The 26199-nt window shown below is 39.6% G+C and overlaps 1 protein-coding gene across 21 annotated transcripts in view; it reads left to right on the forward strand.

Annotated features, from left to right (window-relative positions):
- Positions 1 to 26199, forward strand: part of neo1a (neogenin 1a) — a 119046-nt gene that overhangs the window by 79631 nt on the left and 13216 nt on the right. For 11 of the 21 annotated variants that reach the window (XM_083558705.1, XM_083558716.1, XM_083558703.1 and 8 more), the window contains exons 5-13: positions 3786 to 3925; positions 8912 to 9066; positions 9153 to 9273; positions 19082 to 19277; positions 19442 to 19596; positions 21964 to 22112; positions 22253 to 22391; positions 24303 to 24352; positions 25408 to 25552. In XM_083558705.1, the coding sequence (XP_083414831.1) occupies positions 3786 to 3925; positions 8912 to 9066; positions 9153 to 9273; positions 19082 to 19277; positions 19442 to 19596; positions 21964 to 22112; positions 22253 to 22391; positions 24303 to 24352; positions 25408 to 25552 (1250 nt within the window). Of the gene's footprint in view, positions 1 to 3785; positions 3926 to 8911; positions 9067 to 9152; positions 9274 to 19024; positions 19278 to 19441; positions 19597 to 21963; positions 22113 to 22252; positions 22392 to 24302; positions 24353 to 25407; positions 25553 to 26199 lie in introns of all 21 variants that reach the window. The other 10 variants (XM_083558698.1, XM_083558709.1, XM_083558699.1 and 7 more) reach the window with 1 other exon arrangement.

A 26199-nucleotide genomic window follows, 5' to 3' on the forward strand; every position in this document is an offset into this window, starting at 1 on the left:
TCCATTAACAGTTAATTTAAGCATGGCAGCAGAATAAAAAGGAATTTGATGATAAAGCATTGCATTTCAAAGACAATGGCTGCTAAAAAGTCTGAGTCACTTATTCAGCCACAAGGTAGATAAGCATTTGTCTAGGTTTGAATGGAATCATCTGCCTTCAATAAAGTTGATGAATAATGTATAGGCAACAAGGCTGACACTGCATGTAAATCATCCCTCATGCCTCAGATCGTCTTTCTTCTTTCTACCTTTGAATGTCATGACGTTTGTGTTGACACAGCTCAGCGAGGATGGTCTCTTTAGCACAATTTAAAAGACTGTTTTGTTGTTGTTTCGCAGGACAGTCCAGGTGATAGTTTGATTTGAGGTGGTTGTCTGACGTCCATTTACAACATTAGCATACTGATGGGCTGTCTTTCCCTCCCTCACTCCTTTTTGTGTCTGTCACTCGTCTCTGCTTATTCTCTGGAACACCATTTAAAATCCAATTTGGGGTCAATCACTGTACACTTGCTGCTGTCCTACACAAAAGAGGGACCAAATGACTGTGAGAGTGGCATTGGGGAACCGCTTATCAATGTTAATAGGCTATAATTTCTGATGCCTTTTTGTGCTGTGTCTGTATTATTACAAGATTAACAGTGAGCGTCTGCTGTTTCTGGTTCATTCCTTCTGTGTTGCTAATGGCTTTGGTATTAGAATAGTGCCTGAAAGAGAAGCCAGAGTGCATTGGTCTCTTCTGTTGTGTTTGCTGGGAAATGTTTGGTTTTGATTGACCATGGAATCGTACCAAATGTCTTGAATCTTTCACAGTCAGCCAAACTAAAATGAGGTCTTGGGTGACTCACTGACTGACATACCAGGGAATATAATGGTAGCCTTGGAATAAATATAGACAGGGATAACTTGTAAAGGATACACTAATGGTTGGCATAGAATCCTGGACAAGTCCACTTCTGCTTTCTGTTAATGAATAATTCAGTAAAGGGCAGTGCATTGCAAAACCCTAACAAAAAACATTGTTGACCTCAAAATGGGGAATTTGGACCATGAGTAAGCAAGTAGAGGATTCCAGCTGTGTTTGTGTTTTTCCGCTTGCATCCTTTCTTTCTTCTGGACCCTCACTAGCTTCTCCATGCATTGAGCAGCTGCTATATCTCTTGCCTTGTCTGCCTCTTTGTCTTAGATCTCTTCTCTCTGCACATTAGACAAGTTGTGGCTTTGGGCTCTATCGTAATGATCTAATCAAAAATATCGGTTTGCCAGCAGAATTCCTGACAAAACAAATAGAGCGAGGTACATGGTACCTTCTGGGGTTTCTAGAAACAATCAAAGCAACATTGGACTTCTCTCCATATGGTTGTTTCTACACCTCTCCTATTAAAAAAAAAAAAAAAAAAAAAGGGCATAATTATAGGCACTCTTTTGTGTCCCCTGTCAAATACAACATTGAACTGGACACCCAGAGATGGTGGTTTATATATAACCAGCCATCACCTGATCGTCTTTTCACCTTGAGTTCTGAGGCTGCAGTTACAATCTCTTTTTGTGCCAGTTGGATCAATCCCAATTAATGTATCTCCTGGTCACAGTCATGGTATCTGCTAGTCCTTTAATCAGCAGCTCAACCATGTTTGTTCTGGATCGTTTAAGGTGACTTAAGGTAAAGATGTGCTGGTACTTCTTACAAAATTAAAATCAGAACCAAGGCAAGATTTAACAGAAAAACAACCCCATTGCGAGTCCTCATTGTTTATAGAACAATTTTATTTGTCACCAGTGTTAACTTATCCCAAGAGGTCCCTAGCTTCATGCCTGTTACTGTGGATAAGTGGGAGATAAGTGATACTGAAAATTTGCAACTAATTAAAAGGTCTTTGTAGGGGGACAAGCTTTGTGTAATGCATTTTTAATTGATTCATGTTCGGCTTCATGTTGATTCATTTGCTTCCTCAAATGCAAACACTACGTCGGATTTTTATTTCAACAATCTTTTGTATTACCCAGACAGAATGCAGTTTGAGTTTATACAAAGATATGTCAAAATTGTGAAGCCCCTCAGACTGTGCAGTTAAACATAATTTTCATGAACATTGTGCTTTTAACTACAGACCACAAGAAACCTCATGCACTGAAGCTCTGATGATTTGAGGATCTTGCTTTTTTTCCCTAAATAATGACATCATTGCTTAGAAAAAGTATTACCCGAGCATACAAAGGAACGTTCTGTGGTCTTGTGCTCGGCAGTATAGCTTATGTGTTTGGTTTGGCTTAAACCAGAAGGACAAAGGCCCCCTTTATGAGAGGTGCTGAACTCTCTCCTGTGGGTTTGTGGGTTGGGTGCCAGAGCTGCCCAATGACTCTCTTGGGGAGTTAGTGTTTGAGCTGCTCATTTCCTAAAGAACATACTGCAGTGCTTGCTATACCAGAGCCAAACTGTACTGAACTTCAGGACAAAATTTCTGACAATGTTACCAACAGAGGTTGTTCTGTACCTTATGGTACATCATAGTACCTTCTAAAGGAAATGAGTCGATACCTAAAAGCATGTTCTATAGCAAAACATGTTTCTGACCGTGTAATCAGAACTCCAGTGTGAATATTGGATTCTTATACCCTGCACACAGCAGATGGTCCAGGTCTGAGAGACTAGTGTGGATAGTGAGGAGGTGCCCTGTGCATACTAGGAGAACAGTGGTATTAGTGGCCTTGGAATTTGAATCAATCAATAGCTGGTGGATTGGGTTAAGCAAAGGAACTGCTGTGTCTGCATTCACATGTTAACACAGCAAGAGGCCAGCTTTCTCTCTCTCTCTCTCTCTCTCTCTCTCTCTCTCTCTCTCTCTCTCTCTCTCTCTCTCTCTCTCTCTCTTTCTCTCTCTCTCTTTCTATTTGCGTCATTCTCTATTTCTGTCTATCTCTTCCTGTCTATTCCCCTCATGACTGTCTCTCGCTGTCAGTCTTCTTGCTTGCTTATTCTGGATGTCTCATCAGTTGTTCTCATTTGGCCTATCGATTTCCTCTCTATCCCATTGTGCTCCTCCTTCAGTGCAGTCAAACCCCACCCCCTGTGCAGAGGAGATTAAAAGACAAAGCAAAACACGAAGATGCCATTGGTGTACCAAAGCCTGGACAGTAATTCTAATGTAATTAACTGATGCTGGCACAGCCAATTATTTCTTTCCCAGTCTCTTGCATAATGCACATTTATTTGGGCTCTGGTTGCAGTTCTGGACAACTCGAATAAGGTTTGGTGGCATAACCTAGACATATTCAGGATAAACAGTTCCAAACAGGTAGAGTTGATCTGTGACTTCACCCACTCACACAGCTATTTTGACCACTCATCTGCTCTCATTTAAACACATAATTTGACAACATTCACTAGTTATTGACCACACCCTTCCAGTCCCGCAGGTTCCTGAATCATAAAGCCCACCTGGCCAAACAGTTTTAAAAGGGTTTTTTTTTGTTTTTGTTTTTTTGCAGCGGTTTAAAGAAACAGATCAGTCGATTTTCACTGGAAAATTTCAGCTGCATGGGTAAAATTGTGAGGTAGCAGTGAAATAAAATTTCTTCTGGTAGCATTTAATTTAGTATTATGCCCGGCTCATCTATATTCATTCTGATGCACATCACACCTCACTGTGGCTGTATTTAATAGCATTGACCTGAGTGAAGCTAGAGTGATAATTCAGTTATTGCACCCGTAAAGCTCCTGCTGTGGTTGTAAGCACTTCAGTCAGAGTATTGACCAGCTTCTTTATTTTCTCCTTTCCTCTCAGCCTTGATGGCCGATTTGAGCTGCTTGGCGGGGGCAGTCTGCTGATCTTTAACCTGACCGAAGAGGATGGTGGGATATACAGCTGCCTGGCGTATAATGCAAACGACTCCATTGAAGCCCGGGGAGAGCTCACGATACAAGGTAACACTGAGACTGCATGTCATATAACCGGTACAGCATGTAGTGCGATATAGATACATGGTCATTAAAGTACTAATCTGTTGATTGAATGTTTAACAGATTCACACATGGTTTGAGGTGGTGGCTTGAATAGATTGTGACTGATTAATTGCTCAGCTGCTCTGCTGCCACAACGCTTGCTTTGTATGTTCCACGTTGTATTTGCAAATGTCTCAGGGGAGTTCACAAACGCTACCTACAAATGACTATCGATGGCTATTCGCTCTGTGCGGCTGTGGAATTGATGTCATCAATTTCTAAAGCTTCTTCTAAACCTGTTAGTAATTTGGGTGTAAAGGATGCAGGTAAATCAGCTTTCATTTTCTTCTATAGCTTAATGTAGTTGAAGTTGAAACAAAAGAAAAAAAATAATAGTTTTTACCTAAAGGATGATGAGACCCAAAGCTTGCAAAATCTCAATCTGCCAATATCCTAAACATCCTGGCCACCGTTTTTAAAGTGGCATCCAACAACCAAGCGATTTTTTTCATGCTTATATATTTACAAAGAATCAATACTAAATGCAATTTAGGGAAAAAATAAATTTCTGTCTCGTTGAGTGAACGGTTGGCTGTGGAACATTCATCTACTCTATCCTAAGTCCGTCTGTGCTTTCTAAATGACGTTGTTCTGTAATTGGATTGTATGCTTCAAGCACGCTCTGACTGTGTTTACATAAACAGGTATAGAACTGAGACTGATGCTTTGAATTGCCGTGACATGGGACCGAGTAGGACACAAAGGAAGCCGTCAGTAAAGCCTACGAAGCATTGTGTCAAGGATGAAGGGTGCACAAGGCGAGTGTGAAATCAGGGAAATGGCGTAGGACCCAGATCTTTTTCCTATGCTTCACACTTCATGCAAATATTCTGGGTGTGACAAGTGAATGAAAGAGACGAAGAGCTTGGTGGCTCTGTGGGTGGGAAAGTCATTGTGTGGATGCACCAGTGTGAGGGGCTCTGCTCACAATTCCCAACATGGCACAGTGGTACTGCGCCAAGGTCTTCAGCTTTCTAGTTCCCCTCTCCTTTTTTTTTTCCTTACCATTTAAATTTAAGATCCCTAGAGCCCCAGAGATGAGCTTCTTTCAAAAGCATTGGATCCAACGCAAAGGTTTTGCCATAGACTCTTAATAAACGCCATTGTGGTAATGAAGTCACCTAACCAGATGCATAGCAGGATTGACGGCGCTCTCTGTTTCCGTACAGAACAAACAGAAAGGCGCTTTCAAAACAGCTTTTTCCCACAAGATGTCCAGCTGATTTTCTTTGAACGAACTTGAGCATGCACTGTGTGCCTTGTTTCTTTTGAATGTTAGTGGTTTCCCGTTTGATCACTTAATTTACTTTACACAAATTGATATCTAACCCTGTACCCTTTGAGAAGTTTGTCGTGCTGCCAGATAAAGAAAAAACTTTGAAACAGATATAATTCTTACTTCTTGATAATTAGCTAAAGTCAACGTTTTTTTTTTTCTCTCTTCAGAAAGAAGAAAGAAAAGTGTTGTTTTGCATTTGTAGTTCATGTCAGCTGCCATATGTAGGTATGAAAAAAACAGAAAATCTGGCTTGTTATTTACTGGCTCAAAGAGTATCTGATGGACGCTTTGCCTTTAAATATATGTGTTTTCTTGCCATCTCCGCTGAGGCAGAGGTTAAAGATGAGAGCAACAGCTTGAGGCCTCAGTGAATGGGGAGCGAGGTCCAGTGCGGCTGCACTGCCTCTCTCTTTATTGGAGTTGGCATGACAATAAATTGGGCCAGAGGACACAGTAGGTTTTAATTACGGAGCAGTACGATTGGTGAGCAGTGGAGCTCGAAGTCTTTTTATTTCCAGGCCTCGTGGTTGCACTAATGGGACTGTATGTGTGTGCGTGTGACCTGTAAGCAGTAATGAGTTCAGGTATGTAAGCCAGAATGTGTCAGTGCGTTCTAACATGCGTGGGAATGCATGTAGGTGTTCGCATGCTATGTAATACATGTGGATGTGTGTGCGAGTTTCAGGGCCTATAGTGGTTCATAAATTATAAGTCTGGTGTATTAAACTTTCATAACCTGGCTCTGAGTTAGCATGCTGCACATGATTGGCCAGTGTGTCATGTCAGCGTCAGGAGCTGAGGTCCAAGGATTCTGGCTGCTTAAGATGTCCTAATGATCCCTGTCTTCGTCCATTAAATACCAGCATATGATCTATACCTCGCTAAAGGTGTTCAATTGGATAATTAAAATATCAGGCATATATTTCTACAGAAGAAAGCAACCAGTAGAGACCCACAGGCTTACACAATTACAGTTAGCTTAAACCATTGCAGATTTTATGGAGGTTTGTGTTGTTTTTTTTTTTTTTTTAAGGAGAGATTACAAAATATCAATATCATGACATTATACCTCTGTCTGTTAAGATTTAACCACAACCTGATGGTGTGCACTTTTTCAGTGTGCAGGGTTTCACCCCATATTGCTGTGTATGAAGAAGCGTCAGATGTCAGAGATTTAAGTGGCGCTCATGTTAGGCACACCATCTGTCCAGTGTGTAGATGGTGGGAGTGTGAAACCAGCAGTGTGAGACAAGTGTTGTTCAGCAGGTTGGCTTCCCAGACCTCATCAGCCTACCAGAGGACGTGTCGAGAGCTGTTTATCGTTTAAGCCTTGCCATGGCTCTGCTTCTCAGATTAGAAAATCTTTAGTTAAAGGACCAACAAGGGTTGTGTTTGTGTCATGGTGAGCTCCTTACAAGATTTCCCCACTCTCTAATGTTGCTAATAAGAAAAACAGCCAAAAAATCTACAGCATGTTAAAAAAAAAAAAAATCCTTTTATTCACTGATGTAACAGTAACGTAGAGGAGAGGGGAAAGAGAATTGTGATTACTACTGAAAAACCAGAAAAGTGTCATTTTCATGTGTCTTCTGTAATTGATGTAGCTATCATGTGCTATTCCATCAATCTTAAAAATCTGCAAACATCATTCATTTTTGGATTAACATAGTGCAGCAATTCAACATGTTAAGGAAATGACCATCGAATAATTTGTTACTCTAGTGGAGAGAATGTGTAGAAAAAGCAAATTACTGAATCTTAGTGAAAAGATAAAGGACAAAGCCAGTCAACTTCATTCTTTAGCATGAATCTAATAAAGCTTTAATTAACATTCATATTTTTTCTGTTCTGTTTCTTGACTACTTGAATCAGTCAAAGCTTTCTTTCTTTCTTTCTTTCTTTCTTTCTTTCTTTCTTTCTTTCTTTCTTTCTTTCTTTTTAAAACCATAATTAATGTCATTTTTTTACTGTAAAATATTCCACTGGAAGAAAGAGACAGACAATAGTTCGCCGAGCAGAGCTTTCTTTATTTATCCCGCCGATTTCCTATTCAGGACTCACGCCGGGGTTCACCCACACACTTGTCCATTTTGACGTCTGTCGGCGTCCACTCGCGGATCGGCCCGCCTTCCGCCGGCGTCCGTTTGTGTGTGTGTGTGTGTGTGTGTGTGTGTGTGTGTGTGTGTTTGTGTGTTTGTGTGTTTGTGTGTTTGTGTGTGTGTGTGTGTGTGTGTGTGTGTGTGTGTGTGTGTGTGTGTGTGTGTGTGTGTGTGTGTGTGTGTGTGTACTCTATTTGGGCTAAATGGCGCGTGGCAGTGGAGGGAGTGCTGCAAGCAGGATTACTCCCTCTAGCAGATAACAAATGCTGCAGAAACTCAGGCTCACTCGGCAGTCCCTCGTCGCCACACACACACACACACACGCACACACACACGCACACACACACGAAAACACACTGTATGCACTGAGGAAGCAAATTGTATACACTATACATTTTGCATTATTTTCAACATTTGTAGTCAGAAATATTTTATTTTCCTCACTTCCATAGACCTGAGCAAAATAATTTTACCCACCTATTAAAATAATCAACATTTTTATATTTATTATTGAAAAGTAATTATTTGTATGCTTGTATTAAATTGATGGGACATTGCGTGTCAGTAGAGTCACTAGTGGTATAATTAATCTTAGAGCTCGGGGTTTAATAAATAGTGAGTAAGATCTATTCTCTGGTCCTTATGGCTGCTGACATTTTCTTAACATTAAGTTATTAATGCTTCCATTACATTTTTTTTTTTTTTTTTTTTTTTTTTTTTTTACAGTAATTGTAAAATTGTTTGTGAAAATGTTTTCTTTCTTTTCTTTCTATCTCTCATTTTGCAAAAAAAAAAGAATGTCTCTGTATATCTTGGTTATGTCCCAGACTAATATTCTGGGTTTTTTGCTAACAGACTGCTTCTTGCAAGCGCTTTCTAGTTGTTAGTTGATGGTACTTGGGTTCACAAATGCTTGCAAAACATTTAAGATGATCAGTGAACTATTTTTTTCTAATTATAATTTTTAATTAGAATGTTAGAATGCCTAAAGACAGTACTGGACCAAGACTGGAAACTGATTAAGTGCAGAATCCTAACCTCAACCATATTATCAAGTAAAACTAGTGCTCTTTACTGATGCGGTCATTGTAGATTTTCAATGAAAAACAGAGATGTTTGGCTGACAGGCAGGTCAAGGTGAGTGCACCTGATTCTGATTACAGAACAGCATCCCAATTACGAGCTCTATGGGGCAGTTGATACAAGACCCTCACTCATGCTGTGTGACCTTTTAGCAGATAAGACACGAATGCTGCAATCTTTGGCGAGATCAAACAAGTCTTAAATGTAAGGTCAAAAATGGATGTGGGTTTTTTTTTTTTTTGTTCCTTCCACTATCAACAGGCATTTAGATGTAAGAAGCAAGACTTGTTACTTTTGCTGTACTGTCACTGCAGGGATGTGGAAGCACATACTTTCACAGCATGTAGGTGACTGATGCAAAAAAGCAAAATGTTTTCTGTAACATCTCTGCAAACTTCCAGTAGGTTCTCATTAGCTTTCCACTCATGAATAAATCTGTCTTTGCAGTTCCTCCACAGTTTCTGAAGAGACCATCTGACACGTATGCACACGAGGCTACGGACATAGTTTTCGAATGCGAAGCGACTGGATCCCCTGCCCCCACCATCAAATGGGTTAAAAATGGCGATGCCGTGGTTCCCAGTGACTACTTCCGAATTCTGGTAAACCTGGCATTATCTCTATGACTGCAATGATATTTGTGATTGTTGATGACTTCAATGAGTTTTTGTGATGTCTGGATTTGCAGAAAGAGCAGAATCTGCAGGTGCAAGGCCTGGTGAAAACAGATGAGGGGTTTTATCAGTGTCTAGCTGAGAATGAAGTGGGCAACATACAGGCCAGCGCTCAACTCCTTATTCTAGATCAAGGTATGTATCTGTTAAACGCATCCAATTTTACAATATCACACCAGTACTTTTATATTCAGAATCATACTATTTTTGTCATTTTTAATGTGATAGAACTTACATAGCACTTATTTTTATGAGTATGTAAATGTTTGCACTGTTTATACTGCCGGGGTCACTTTTCCACTATGCTTCTTCAGAAGAATTTATAGGTTATGATTTAGTGATTTTAGTGTAGTTTGGTTGAATTTTAGCTATATGCCCAGTGTAATACAAAAACATTACTTGCTTCCAGTACATGTTATTTTTTCATAGTCCATTTCCTCTCTTACTGATTTTATTTTTATTTTTTTTCTGTTTGCAAAATTCTGCGGATACAAATTGAGTCTTGCTAAAAAAAAAAATTATTTTATATTCCAATATTGCAAATATCACTTTCTGGAACATCCATCAGTATGTGATTTGGTTGTCCTTCTTAAACAGCCCCAACTCAAGTTCTATTTATCAAAGACAGTTATTCTCATCATTGGATTTGGTACCTAAATATTTATTTCATCTTAATTTCTTATAATAATGCATAAAATCTTGAGCATGAGCTAGGCAATTTAGTTAGTTGATACAATTTTGTCCTGGGAAGATTGCTTTTACTGTTATTATATGCGCAATGTGTGGACTGCTTGTTTGTTCAACACAAACTCCCCCACAGCTCTGTTAACATACTCACATTACTCCGTATTTATAAATATTGATTTAAAAGTAACTTTAACTACAATTACTGACCCCAAAATTTGTGTATTACAAGAAATTCTTGTTTATGTAAATTCTATTTTTGTGTCATGAACCATCAGGAACAAAGGATTTTCCATGCATGTTATTTTAATATATTTCCCAAACAACACATGGGTGTGGTTATGTGTGTGACCAATAAAATAAAATAAAATATTTCCATACATCATCACAAAAGGCACTCAGGCCAGAGCTTTTCCTGGGAAAAATAAAACAATAGAGTTTAAATGTGCTGTATAATGAACTGAAATATAATAAAAATTTCAACAGAGTGCACATTAAAATTGACATGCAGCATGCTAACCTTGTTAAATATTACATTATTTTATCATAGGTTATTTCTCTCAATTGTACATGAGTTTTAAGCTGCTTAGTGCAGTCTTGCATACTGTTTCCCACACGGCACCCACAGCAGCTGCAGGGAGGCCAAAGATCATATGCTAATAGAACAGTATCAATCTATGTCTCTTTAGGGTGACTGGGAATTCAGGTTTAAGGATTAGCAAAACAAGTCTTTTAACACTCATGCAATGGACTGAGGTTAATCCAGTAATGGGTGTAAGTGAAGTATGTGGTGATATTTGCTTCTGTCTGCCAGTGCCAACTGTCCTGTGTGTTTGTGCACACACTTGTGCATATGGGTTGTGGCTGAGAAACCTCACCCTCATGGGGGCCTTGGTTGATCTTGATGCTCATGTGTCATTTGGTAGTCAAGATCATATCATCTCTGGAACATTCCCCTGGAAATGTGAACATCTGTTTGACAGAAAATATGCAGGATAGATTTGTGCTCAATATTATGAAGACTCATGTGTTTCTTTGTGCATTTCAACTTCTACTTTACCTGTTCTCTTAGTAGGGTTCTGTAAAGTAGGGCTGAGTGATTGCTTTATAATAAAATTATTTGAAAGAGTGCAATTTTCAAATCACAAGATCTGTGATTCCAATAATCCAGTGGTGTTATTATTGTTGTGTCCAAAAATGTTAAATAAAACTCTCTAGAAATGGAGAAACAGCATTTGTCAGTGGAGGCTGTGTTAAGCCATTTATTGGCTTCTGTAAGACATATTAGACAAGTAATTGCTAACAGGACTATTTTTGAAAAGGTAGCAGGTTATTTTATTAATAATAAAAAAAAAAATTAACTTAAAAAATCTTATACATGAACATTCCACCTATGGTGGGAAGGTAGATTCACCTTCATAGGTAGCAGATCTGCCTGAACAGAAGATACAGAAGAATAAAGATATTGGTGTTTAATAAGAGATTTTCTCCAGAAGGCCTATGATGTCCCCAGTATACACAACACTAAATTGCCTGTAAATACTCCATTCTGCCAGTGCTATTAAGCTTTATGCTATTAAAGCAGCTTGCCAGGTGTAGTGGAAGGCGTTTATTAAAGCCCTGAGCCTCACTACCATCTGGACTGGCACATGCTAAACTGGGAAGCATGTTTATTAAAGCATGAACATTTATTTAAATGCATGCTATTGCTCAGTAAGCATTAGAAGTCAATCTCTTGTTTTTTTTTATTTTTTGTTAACCCCCTTTTTTTTTCTTTTTTTCTTTTTTTTTTTTTTTTTTTTAAATCACTGCCCTTCTTTTCTCCTGTACACAGAGACATCGGAGATTTACTTTATTTTTTTTCTCGCCCGAGTTGTTTTGTTTTTATCTCATGCCCTGACAGGCTATTATTACCTAAAGCGCAACTCTGCTATTGCTGAGGTTTGTGTTTTTTTTTTACTCAGACAACAGAAGGATAGTTGTGTTTGTATGTGAAGAGAAATGCCGGCTAGGTTAACATTATTCCATAGTTCATAATGAGTTTCTTATATCTTTTATTGAATTGGATTTCAGCTTTTGTAATGAGGATTAGTTGCTTTCTCACTCTGTGTCTTTCAGCCATATTTTCACATGCCTCAGTGTGAAAGGCTGGCAGATACAGTGAGGAAAATAAGTATTTGAACACCCTGCTATTTTGCAAATTCTCCCACTTAGAAATCATGGAGGGGTCTGAAATTGTCATCGTAGGTGCATGTCCACTGTGAGAGACATTATCTAAAAAAAAAAAATCCAGAAATCACAATGTATGATTTTGAAACTATTTATTTGTATGATACAGCTGCAAATAAGTATTTGAACACCTGTCTATCAGCTAGAATTCTGACCCTCAAAGACCTGTTAGTCTGCCTTTAAAATGTCCACCTCCACTACATTTATTATCCTAAATTAGATGCACCTGTTTGAGGTCGTTAGCTGCATAAAGACACCTGTCCACCCCATACAATCAGTAAGAATCCAACTACTAACATGGCCAAGACCAAAGAGCTGTCCAAAGACACTAGAGACAAAATTGTACACCTCCACAAGGCTGGAAAGGGCTACAGGGAAATTGCCAAGCAGCTTGGTGAAAAAAGGTCCACTGTTGGAGCAATCATTAGAAAATGGAAGAAGCTAAACATGACTGTCAATCTCCCTCGGACTGGGGCTCCATGCAAGATCTCACCTCGTGGGGTCTCAATGATCCTAAGGAAGGTGAGAAATCAGCCCAGAACTTCACAGGAGGAGCTGGTCAATGACCTGAAAAGAGCTGGGACCACCGTTTACAAGGTTACTTTTGGTAATACACTAAGACGTCATGGTTTGAAATCATGCATGGCACGGAAGGTTCCCCTGCTTAAACCAGCACATGTCCAGGCACGTCTTAAGTTTGCCAATGACCATTTGGATGATCCAGAGGAGTCATGGGAGAAAGTCATGTGGTCAGATTAGACCAAAATAGAACTTTTGGGTCATAATTCCTCTAAACGTGTTTGGAGGAAGAAAAATGATGAGTACCATCCCAAGAACACCATCCCTACTGTGAAGCATGGGGGTGGTAGCATCATGCTTTGGGGGTGTTTTTCTGCACATGGGACAGGGCGACTGCACTGTATTAAGGAGAGGATGACCGGGGCCAAGTATTGCGAGATTTTGGGGAACAACCTCCTTCCCTCAGTTAGAGCATTGAAGATGGGTCGAGGCTGGGTCTTCCAACATGACAATGACCCGAAGCACACAGCCAGGATAACCAAGGAGTGGCTCTGTAAGAAGCATATCAAGGTTCTGTCGTGGCCTAGCCAGTCTCCAGACCTAAACCCAATAGAGAATCTTTGGAGGGAGCTCAAACTCCGTGTTTCTCAGCGACAGGCCAGAAACCTGACTGATCTAGAGAAGATCTGTGTGGAGGAGTGGGCCAAAATCCCTCCTGCAGTGTGTGCAAACCTGGTGAAAAACTACAGGAAACGTTTGACCTCTGTAATTGCAAACAAAGGCTACTGTACCAAATATTAACATTGACTTTCTCAGGTGTTCAAATACTTATTTGCAGCTATATCATACAAATAAATAGTTAAAAAATCATACATTGTGATTTCTGGATTATTTTTTTAAGATTATGTCTCTCACAGTGGACATGCACCTACGATGACAATTTCAGACCCCTCCATGATTTCTAAGTGGGAGAACTTGCAAAATAGCAGGGTGTTCAAATACTTATTTTCCTCACTGTATCTCAATAAACTGCACTTTTCGGATGTTTGTTAAAAAAAAAATAATGGGAATGGCACGACTTGTGGATGAACTCTTGTTCTTTTGTCTGATCCTATTTATTTGCCTCACTTGGATTCGAATGATTTCATATTTGCATTTGAATGCTTGCTTTTCTTCACTCAGCTTTTATTTGTGGCTCCAAGATGCTTTTTTTTGTCACAAATTTTATCACATACTTCACAATTTATTTTTTTCTCCTTGAGGCTTCATATCAAACCAGCATCCCGTGAAAGCCATTTACCAGTGTTTGTTTGATCCTCCCATAGTGCTCTTTACTCAGACTTAATCTCCAGGTTTGTGGTGCTTGGGTGCGGTTGGTGGAGTGTGAGGAATTTTCCGCATGGGGCGAGTCGAGTGATGTGTTGCTCTGCAACTCCCAGCTTGAGGGAGGAGAAAATAAAACCCACAAGAAGCTTCTGACACACAGCAGGCTTTTTCAGCAGATCTGCCCTGTAATGGCTGCTTCTGTATTTCATGGAGAGCCTGCTCAGGCCACGTGGCACAGGAATAACTCTCACACTGTTGCACCCTAGAACTCATGGTTTCTTCTCTCACCTGCTTTTTTCCCATAGTCGAACCCCTGGCTTGCCCCACTGGCTGGTATTTGTCAGTGTGATGCATCAAGGGTGAAGAATGCCAAGGTACACCAAGCTGACTTAGACAGAATTTGTGATTAATTTGCTTTGTTTTGTGTGGTGCTCTTGGACTTGCAGTATGCTATAAAACATGAGCAGGATGTCTCCTCAGAGAGTTCTTGGTTTTCCATTGACACTTAAATTAGGCCTGTGTGGCAAAGACAACTAATAGAAGAGCACACATGTTTGTTATTTATAGCACCTCAGCAGCCCCCCGAGTGACTTTTTACATTCTCTTGTTGTTTACAAGGCTTACTGGTTAATAACCAGTGGTCTAACGTGGTCCATTTGGTTTTAAGACCGAATAGAGTAATGAAAGTGCTGTAATCAAATGAAGACCTTTCATGAAGACCCTTCAAAATTGGTAAACATAACAGCAGATGCTCAGTTCAAGCAAGTTGTTATGGCTTTTGCCTTGCCACCAAAAGGTTTTGGTAAAACTACTGCGACCTGTTTGTTTTTTTTTGCTTTTTATTGTTAAGACGTCAACCCCTCAATGCTGGAACCCTGGAAACAATGTCTGCAAAGACATGGAGCAACTGTTTGCTGACATGAAAAGGCTAAAGCAAGGCTGGCAAAATCACAAAAATTTCACATTGTTTCATCCTCTTCCAGCAAATTAGCCGTTGTATGAAGGTCACAATGCCTAGCCATAAGCTCACAGTAAAAACGGTCAAACTTATCTCAGCCTGAGAGGAGAATTTCAGTGAAGCGTTAAATGAGTGTCCTCAGCCATCGGCTCTAGGTGCCACCTTGCAGTACTTTTTTATTTATTTATTTCAAAAAGCAATGAGAGCTTGGGTGTCTGTTGACAGGAAGTTCCCCCAAAGGTGGCAACCTGCCCAATTGCCCGTACCACTGACTACAAGACAACCTTTCACAAGGCCGACTGTGCTGATAGACCTGTCTCCATCCCGCACTCCTTTGCACACTAATATTGGTTCCAAACAGAACAGCATGGTTTTGTATCAAATGCCAAGCCAGGACTATCCCTGAAGCTGTGGTGTTTTAATTTCCCAACACACAACAATGAGTCTAAAGATTAATATGGAAAAGCCATTGGTTTTACAAAATAATGTTTGACCTGATATAGCTACTTTAGCCTTCTCTTTTCAATTTCAAAAGTTTTAGCAAGATAATTTTTTTTTTTGCATTTTAATAACATCATGGATTCAGCACTTAGACAAAAACGAATTAGTGACTAAATTGTTAGGAAGTAGAACCATTAGGTGGGTTTTTCAAGCGTATATATTATGTATACTCTTGGATAAACAGACTCTACGTTTAAGAAAGCCCAGGTCCTTTAATATTTGCAGTAAGATGATAAAGATCTATCACTCTGTGGTAGCATGTGCAGTTCATTGTAGCAGTATGCTGGGGAGAAAGCAACTTTGCTGGAGATGCAAAAAAAAAAAAAAAAAAAAAAAAAGAAAAGTTCAACGAGCTGATCAAAAAGGCTCGTTCTGTCCATGAGCCAAATTTGGCTCTTTGATTTTGTTCACCATGTCATATATGACTTTTATTTTAAGAGTAAAGGTGCTGAATGTTAGGGTACCACTACAGCTGCAAGGAAATTACAGTTTGGTACCTTTTTATATCCTGAGCGTATTGGTCACTTAGTGTTATCTTAAAAAATAAATAAAATAAAAAAAGATTGTGAACCTGGGGAGTTGAGTTCAGTGAAACTGATACCCATATCTGGACCTTGATGGCAAATAGGCTTCAACCTCTTTTAAAACCTGGTTGTTACCTGCAAGGACAATGCAGAGATCTATGTCACACACTTGTGTGAAGCAATGCATCCTGCTCTGTAAAGCAGTGGCCTTCACAGATACTCTTTGATGAACCTGCTATTATCCCTAGATATATAGCAAGAAGATGCTTCATTTGAGAGCAGGCTGAGTCATTCCCAGTCACCTGAGTCACCCAGTCAGCTTGCATTCAATTAATCTCAAAAACAGTGTTATGCTTTAATCCATCTTCTTCCCATATTCATGACATTCTCTGTGCTGCTTTGGCAGAGTGCTGACACTGCAGCATTTTTTTGCAGACTCTAAAGCGAGAACAAAAGCTCTGCAGAACTGATCAAGTTCCGTTTCTAAAACTCCACAATGACCAGGCAATGCTTCCTGGTGCAAATTTCCCCACTGTGGGACAAATAAAGGTATATCTTATCGTATATCTTATCTTATTCATCTTGGAGATATAGCTTAAATTGGTATATTCCAGTGTTTCTCAAAACAAGGTGGAATGCAGACAAACATTGCATCATTTGTCCACCTGTGGTGAGGGAGATTTGTTGCAGAGTCCAATCTTGTCTCCTGAGCATGTTTAATCAATCAACAGGACGACAGCAAAAAAAAAGCAGACAAAATGATCAAACCCCCAAAGATTGTATGTTTTGATTTGCTTAACTTCCTTCCTAAAAGCATTGTACTCTTGTGTATCAAGCTTTTAGCCTTTTGTTTGCAGATCAGCAGCTCAGCCAAATGTCACAAGCTGTCAGATCTGGTCTCACATGATGTTATCATCAGAGACACTTAGAAAGAACACATGGGACGTGCAAAGACTACATCAGACTGTGCCTCAGACGTGTACCATACAAGTTTAGGATATCGATATTTATAATGCCTTAGAAAATGCAAACCAGTCATCCTTACACCTGGCTTAGGATAATTACATAAATGAAACAGCTGCACATTTCAATTTAAAAATCTAAAGGCTGCACATGGTGGGGTCCCTTTTTGTCCAGTCTTTTCTTCCTATAATGAGTGGAGATGCAGAAGTCATCACTGCTCTCTGTATTTTGAAATCACATCAATATTGATCTAATAAGCCATTAATAATGTACCGAAGCTCCAGCACATCTCAAGGTAATAGCTAATGCTTGAGTCTGTAGACTCTTGTTTTTGTTTTTGAACTCTTTTTGCAGTTGGGTAACCGACGCTTTTCTTTGTTTATACAAAGTAAAAGTGGTTCAGAAGTCCATGCAACTTTCCTGCTAATAGTTTCCTGAGTTTTTTTTTTCATTCTGCCTGGTGACCTTTCCAACTAAGCTGTAATGTCTGCTATTAATAAGGCACTGTTGCCATCTGTTCAGACGACACCAGCGATTGCTCTTCACTATGAATAGAACAAACATGAGTCTTTCGCTGTTAGCCACCATGTGTTGCCGCGTTAGCGCTTGTTGAGTTTTGGACAGAAAAAGAGAGGGATTGAAAACACAATGGAGCCAGATGGATAACCAGCACATGGCTTCGGTGCAATTTTCACTCTGTACAGTCTCCTCTGTTCACCCTTCCCTTCACCTTTTCCCTGTTTCCGAACCCGATTCATCTGAAGTCAAGCCTTTGCTGTTTACTGAAGCTCAGCCTTGAAACGAGGTCAATCCGATAGCAGATTTCTGAAAGCTTATTCTGGCACAGTATGTGAGCAAGATAGAGGAAATTCAACTGCTAGGACATGGACAGAGCTGCAACACACTTTTACACAACACAAAAGCTAAATACAGATCGTGGACAGAATGGCGTAGAAACATTTGTGGCTTCTTGTTTCATGTATGTTTGATTCTATAATTGTTGCAGCTAATGTTTAATATGCTCTCTGGTTAATGGGTCATATCCCTTAGAGAATACTACAGACTAATGGTTCTCACAATTAATGAGTGTTTTACAGATGGGCATCATTAGTCTGTGTAGTTTTCTGAATGAAGCATTATGGCTAGCTGCGGATAGAGCTGTAGTTTGTGCAAAAAATTAATTTGCAACAGAGAAGCAGTGGTGTGTAATTATGGCTATGTTTGGTTCTAATCTGTGCTCATATTTCCCAGAATAAAATTATATATGATAATAATGAACAGATTATAATGGAGTGCTAGCATAAATCACATTGAATAAACCATACTTTGGTTATGTGGCTGGGCATGTTTGTTTTAATGTTAATTTTGTTTTATGCCAATACAACATTGCTTTTAGGGAATAATACTTTAATTTCCTAGATGGTATTTGGTTTCAGGCAAATAATGGCACTCATCTTTCTACTTTCGGATTGTATTAACCTCACTACAGACATTCATTTATGACCATGATTGATTTTTACTGTCATGCAGAGGCAGGGTTATGATTCACATTATTGAGTTTTTATATTATGCATACTTGGAATTGTGCAGTTTATGGAGGATATAATTCACAATGACGATAGGCGAAGGCTTTTTTATTTTTGTTATTATTTCTCAAGTTTCACTCTGTCAGTGGAAAACAAGAGTAAGATATGCTGAAGTCCAACCACAGTGTGTTCCAGTGGTCAGGACTTGAAATATTTCACATATCTGCATTAAGAATGTCAAACCCATATTCCAAACCCATGCCAGATTTGTAATGTGGTAGTTATTAAGAGAGATAGGTTTCAGGGTCTCGAGGTTCTTTAACTGAAACTGAACTTGGATCAGTGGTGTTGTGCATTCCTGGCATTGAGTCTTTATAATTTCTTTGCATTCCATCTCTCCTTTCTTATTTAGTTTTTTTTTTTTTTTTTTTGCTTTTATAACAATTTTCTGTAATTCCATTGTTTTTATTAGTTTTTTATAAAGGCCCATTATGTATGCCTTTTTTTTATTTTTATTTTTTTCCTACTTTGCCTTTTTCCTCCTCCCTGTTCTTTTTCATTTGCTGTTTCTTTTTCCTCTTGCTCCCTGAATTTCCGCACTTTGCACTTCATTTTCACTTCACTTATCCACAACTCGCTTCCGATCAATGATGTAGCCACCCCCACACGCTCACCCACACTGATCCGTGCCACTGCTGACCGTGTAACACCAGGCTCAGAAGGCAGCTCCGGCTCCAACCCCGTCCCTGGCTCTGGTCCCAGTCCCGGTCCCGTGCCGTCTGCTCCCCGCGATGTAGTGGCTTCGCTCGTCTCCACCCGCTTCATCAAGCTGACCTGGCGCCTGCCACTCGAGCCACACGGTGACGACATCACTTACTCTGTCTACTACGGCCTTGAGGGTGCCAAAAGGTAGGACATAAACTAAAACGCGTCACCTTACAGATGAGCATGTGAGTCTTTATTTTGTTGTGCTATGAGTTTTAAAAAAAAATTTTTTTATAAATATGTAGTTAAAGGCGGTGAGTCAACATTGAGCTTATGTTGCGATCTGATCTGACTGTCACATTCTGCAGGGAGAGGACCGTGAACACCAGCAGGCCAGGCGAAATGCAAGTCACCATTCAGAACCTCAAGCCAGACACCAAGTACTCCTTCCGAGTGGTGGCATACAATAAGCATGGCCGTGGAGAGAGCTCTGTCCCCCTGAAGGTCGCCACCCAACCAGAAGGTACATACAAGCTTTAAAAATAAAGGTAATGCCACTAAGAATTTGCTCTTTCGGAGCAACCGATCTTTTCAGCACTTTTGGAATGCAGCCCATGTGGCAGGAGGAATTAAGATCACGTGTTCCTCTAAGGCTGTTTTTTTTCCTCCTGCACTCTCCTCGTTAACCTCGCAAAAATTACATTATGCAGGTAAACACAAACACATGCACCAGGAAAGCAAGGGAACGTCCTGAAGCCTGATCCCCAATGGTTTGAAACATTATCAGCTTGTGCACAGCCCAGCAGAGAGCCAGGCTGCTTTCTGGGTCGCCGCTGACCCTGTGTGTCCTTGGAGCAGCCTGGAATAAGCACTTCATAATGAGTGCTAGTGGGATCCCAAGCACCCTGGGGAGGCTGCTGTAGCCAATCAGCCTGAACTCCATATTATGAATGAGGTCTGAACTGTTGAACTGCTTCCAGAGGCAGGACCTCCAACAGAGCCTGCCGCTTCCCCTGTGTGTACACAGCTCTCATACACACATGCCGAACACAGAAATACTCAGTGAACTGCTTAATCTGTGTCATGTATTCCAGAAAGTCCTACGGGATCACCAAGAGGAAGCGCATATAGGCATTATATTCGCTAATAAGTTTAACTATTATAAGAAGGAGCCTCCATAAGTGAGATAAATGACAAAAATGTTCACTTACATTTGTAAATTTGGTGATCAAACTGTACTTAATGGGTCATGCGATCGTTTAGATTCATTGCATAATGTTTATCACAGACCTTCTCACATGACAGATCATGAGATTAGTGGGTAATGAACTCTGACTATGGTTTATGAGGCATAACAACATTTATTGCTTGGATTGATTAAAGTCCAGATTGGTTCATCTATTTTTTATACACTAATCACATGACGTTTCTTTATGTTTAAACCGCACTTTGAGATCAGAGGCTTTCTTTGTAATCTTTTATAAACTTTGGGTACGGCGATGAGTAGACGCTAAACGGCGCAGACTGCTGTTTTCATTCTCCCACCTCTGCGAAACTAACACAATTTAATAAACATCACACAAAGGGCCGGCACTGTTCGAATCTGCAGCACAAGAGCTACTGAGCCAACTGCCATCACTTCGCTTTCTGTGCCGAACTGAGGGAAATGCTTTTTTTTATGGGCTTTGTCAGGATTTCTGTTTGAAGTGCGTGTACAAGTTGGAACATTCTGACATTAAAGGCACATTTACAGTGAACATGTGACAAACCTCATGAATGTGCAGACTATTGAACTAAGTGTATTTTTTCATAGTTAACCTATTAAAGAGTGGATTGTTATAGATGTGTATCCTTCTTCTCAACATATATGGAAGTACTAGATTTATTCAAAAATGAGAATGTCTATAGTATAACCGATTCTGCCTTCAGAGTCAGGAAGACATTGAATCTTGTCAAGATCTAATGTTTTGTACAGAACACTGACTTCACAGAGACTTTACTTTGCCTGTTTATCAAATAATCTGCACGATGGAAAGCGTTTTTGTATAAACGTTTGTGTGTAAACATTAAATGTTTTGATTTCTTTTGTGTGGATAAGTAGCTGGTGTAGTCACAAGATATTCATTAATGTTTCTCTAAAATACTTTCTTCAATCCAGTCATTTTGGCATATTTTGGTATCTTGCCAATGTTGTGATGCATTGCTGCCTTCAAAGAGTTTCATAAAGCAGGTGCTGCTTCAAACAGAGATAAAGTCAGAGTGAGCTGGAACATTGACTAACTCTAACCCTGTTAATAGTGATGAGGATCTGTAATGTAAAATGTGTAAAGAACATATACCCAACATATATCCAACAATTAAAACCAGGCAACCCAGCCTGCAGTGCAACTTAAAGGTTCAGCTGATTGGTTGATCACTTCAGTTCGGATTCAGGTTTAATGCCTTATTTTATTTACATTTATAGAATTTGCCCACAGAGTGACTTACAATGATCTTATCTATACAGCTGAGCAGTTAAGGTGGTTAAGGGACTTGCTAAAGAGCCGAGGAGAAGCAGCTTGGTGGCGCATAGATTTGAACTTGCAACCTTTTGATCAGAGGTTCCACATCTTAATCACTGAGCCACCACTTAATAAATCTGATTGGTTTACAGGACCAATAAAAAAAACACACAACAAACAATACAAAAATGTAGATTGATTGGCACAAGTACTATGAGAAACGCTTCTATAGTTCATAATTCAAACATCTGTAAACAATTTTATTGCATTTTTTATTTTATAAGAAGCAAAATATTTGTAAATCCTATTTGTTATTGGAACAAAGATGGCGGATCTACACCTGCAGTACAAAACATCGGCCAATTGATTTTATTTTCTGTCTCTTTTAGTTCAAGTACCTGGGCCTGCTCCAAACTTCCAAGCTGTCGTCCAGACCTCATCTTCAGTCAGCCTGAGCTGGGACAAACCTCTGACTGGCAACGGCGACATCCAGAACTACAAAGTATACTACATGGAGAAAAGTCTGGGCAACGAGAAGGTAGTTCTTCATTCACATTAAGATCATTAAATGCCACTCTTTTAAATCATTAGAGCGGAGAGCTAGTGGACAGAATCTGAGAGTCGACCACCTCTGATAACTGTAGACGTATATATGACATCTCTTTTGTTCTGCTCTAGGACATTGAGGTTAGTGGACTGTCATACACCATGACTGCGCTGAAGAAGTTTACAGAGTACAACTTCAGAGTCGTAGCCCACAACAAGCATGGCCCTGGGGTTTCCACAGATGACGTGACGGTGCGGACTTACTCGGATGGTACGAAATATTTATTGATTTTTTTAATTAAACTTGATTCTAAAGCCTTATGTATGTAGCTATAATTCTAGTTGGCAGTACCGGCAGCTTGTTCAATCCAGGTGATATTGGTGTACATAATATGAATACTTTTTGCATTAAAAATTAAAGAATTGGGAGTGGAATTCATGTAAGAACAGCTTTCTAATGTCTACTGTATTCGAGCCACCCTTAATACAGAATTTGTTGGCCAGCTAATTTATTTATTTAATTATTTATTTATTCTCAACAAGTGCTATTATAAAATCTACAGTTGGTAACAATGATGAGTTCTAATTAGCAATGCAATTATTAGAAAGGGGAACCACAACCCACACTCCTGTTTACTGTTAGCTCATTGCTTCATGAAGTCCGCATGAACCAAAATGAAATGTGTAAGACGTGTACTTGTCTTTCTGGTTTTTCATTAGGCCCAAATAATATTTATGCATGATGGCTTATGTCTTGTCACTGCTAGTAAGGAACAACACAACAGGTTATGGTTTGTGTTTGTGTTTTTTTTTTTTGTTTTTTTTTTGTTTTTTATCATTGGCAAGGTTCATAGACATCAAAGCACTTCAGAGTTATTTTTAAATAAGGGTGTCAACCAAATGCAATAAATGTAAATACAATGTAAATTTGATTCAGTTCAATGCAATGCAGAGTTGCTATTACAACCCTGAAGTATATTAGATTGTCCAAAAGTGTTTTATTCCTGCCTTTGTTTATATTTAATGTATGTTAAATACTCGTCACTGCATTTTTCTTAAACCGTAGGTACGTATCTGGATGTTTAGCGTTTTGTCAAAAAACAACTTTACAGAAACAAACACATTGAGGTTAAGCATTTGAAATGTAATATATTTATAGAGATTTGATTTCCTCATTTTTATCATTATATAATCACCATTTTTGCAGTCCATGTAGACCAGGGGTGTCAAACTCAATTGCACAGGGGCCAAAACTCAAAGCACACTTGAGGTCGCGGACCGAACAGGATAAACATTTATTGAACACATTAAAACAATGTTTTTTTGAACATGAATATAAATAAAAACAGACAGGAATATTATTCCAGAATAAATAAACTTAAACTTTAAATAATATTCAAAATATTTTGCTCTCCATAAAAATATCTCCTGTCAAACACCAGACGTCTCGCAGCTTCATCATGAAGCTCTTCAGAAACTCTCCCTCAGTAAATAACCGGCTCGTGTGGCTCTGATTTCTCCTGAAATGTCAGATTCTTCTTTAACTCTTCTACTTTCTGTATCTGCATTCAGGTTTTTCAGCTTCTCCTGATGTTTTGTCTTGTAGTTCCTTTTTAGATTAAATTCCTTAATTACAGCCACATTCGCTCCACTAATAAGACACACGTGTTTACCGGCAGTGTCAGTAAACATACACTCAGAATCCCATCGGTTTTGAAAGGCTCTGTTTTCAGAATCAACTTTTCTCTTCACCATTGTGAGGGGCTTCACAATAACTTTACAATAGAGTTAAATACATCAACAGAAGCTCGACTTGATTGACACTGAAATGTTCCCAGGTAGCCTAGCGTTCGGTAAGGCAGCTGAAGTGTTGCATTATGGGATCTGTAGTTTGTGTTATCATCACTTCATATCGCCGGGACATTAAAAACAATAATAATAATAGATCTATATAAAATCATCTCCAGATATAATTGTATGTCGGGCCGGATTTGGTCCTCAGACCTTGAGTTTGACACCCCTTTAGTGTTACAAGCTTCTAAAGATCATGAAGAGTTTGTCTTTTGAGACTTCCTGCATTTATTGAACATACTCATGCACATGCTTGCTACACCAACATGCTGCTTTTCAAATCCGTGTGTGTTAGTTGAAAATGTTCTTTCTTTTTTCGTTTTCTTTCCAGTCCCCAGTGCAGCGCCACAGAACCTGACCGTGGAGGTGTTAAACTCAAAGGTAAGCAGGTCTCTGCTATCTAAAAAAAAAAAAATGAAAAAGGGCACATAAGCACAATGCGGCCTTGCAGGATAAATATGCGTGAATGAGGCACGCATTGCATTTAGGCTTTCATCTGTTAGTGCGCCTAACTGCATCAAACAGCACGTCTGTGCTCAACCACAGAGCTGTCACAAAGCCTTAGTCCCTCAATCACTCTTCTTCTGTTTTCCTCTCCTCCCCCCTTGTGCAAGCTGTTTATGTGAACAATTGATATTTTCTTAGTGTGCACGGAGGATCAGTCCCTTCTTGCCGCACGAGTCTTTTAAAAGTCTGTTTGAGATTCAGTATGCATACAGACAAGTAACCGGAGTATATCTCGACTTGTATTTCAGGACACACGGAAGCTAGGAAGTCTGTTTGCTTATTCGAAGTTAGTTTGCAGATGCATGTATCTGCATTGTTTATTGGGTGAGGAAGTAACGTAGTGTTAGAGCCAGTAAAGCACTGGTCTCTGCTCCCTCCCTTCACTTCTTTAGAAGTTAATTAATTTAAGCTAGTTTTGGAGAGCGGGAAAAAGAGTTAATTGGTCCAAGTGGAAAATGATAATAAGGTAATTGCATGCTTAGTGGAAATTTAATTTGGCTTATTCCTCCGGACTGTGAACACGAGGCCGTGGGCAGGTACCATTAATTAACTCTCCTCCCACACTGGGCTTTCCATCTTCCCTACCTTGAATTTCCCCAGCATGCAAAGCAGGAAACAGTCTGTCTCCGTCACTAAGCCTCAGAGCTCGTTTCTGTCTGCTGCCTGCTCCTCCTGGCTTTGTATATTATTCATAGGCTCAGCATGTGCAGGTCTCCGCTTTTCCCCCCACAATGCCCTTTGCATTGAAATCCTTAGGGAATAAACATGCAGAATAAATAATACTACATGCTGTTGCACATTGGCTCAGATATTAGTTCAGGCTCAGAGTATAATATACAGTGAGAATTCCTTCCCCCTGTACTTAGCAAAGTAGTCTTATGCTTGTGTTAAATTGATATGTATGGCGATTTTATTTTGTAAATGTACAGAGCATCATGGTGCGATGGCAACCCCCTCCAGCTGACGCTCAGAACGGAGAGATAATCGACTACAAGATTCGCTACAAGAAGGGCACAAGGAAGAGTGAACCTTTGGAGATCACCACAGGAAACCAGCTCAGCAAGCTCATAGACGGTAAACGCTTTCACTCATGCAGTGTCCCTTCTGTTTGAATTGATCACTGATGAGTTTATCTCCTTGGTATGGTTTGTCTAAGGTGCTATTTGTGTGCCAAACTCAGCGAGAACATATTTTCCAGCCTGATTCAGCTCGACTGTGAGAAGCTAATCAAACCTGGTAGCTCAACTAATATGTGAGATGCTACAGGAGAACTATTAAGAATATTTGCATTTAAAAAAGCAAAACAATTCCACAGGCCCATATAAGCTTTATATTTTTTTTATTTAGAATGTCACGACTATGACTAAATTTGGCCGTAATTCACAGCTCAAGTTTGTGCCGTGCACAATCTTCTAGTATGCTTTTTTTTTTTTTTTTTTTATTGCACAGCTGTAAAGTACCTAAACTTCACAACAAGCATTTTATTGTACAACTGTCCCCTGACATTTTGTGTGCCTGACAAATAAACCCACAGAGGCGTCAAATTCAAATGTGGTTTTTGCAGCTTTTTATGAACTGTGCAGCAATTGGCAACAAACAGAATCTACACTTAGCGTGCATTCCTGGTTGCATTGAGGCCTAGATGATGGGATGCTTGTTAGTTCAAAGGCATCGCAGCGAGACATTGAGCCTCAGAGGAGCACAGCACGACACTCGCCATC

The sequence above is a fragment of the Silurus aristotelis genome, assembly GCF_946808225.1.
Source record: "Silurus aristotelis genome assembly, chromosome: 13".
Classification (NCBI taxonomy): domain Eukaryota; kingdom Metazoa; phylum Chordata; class Actinopteri; order Siluriformes; family Siluridae; genus Silurus; species Silurus aristotelis.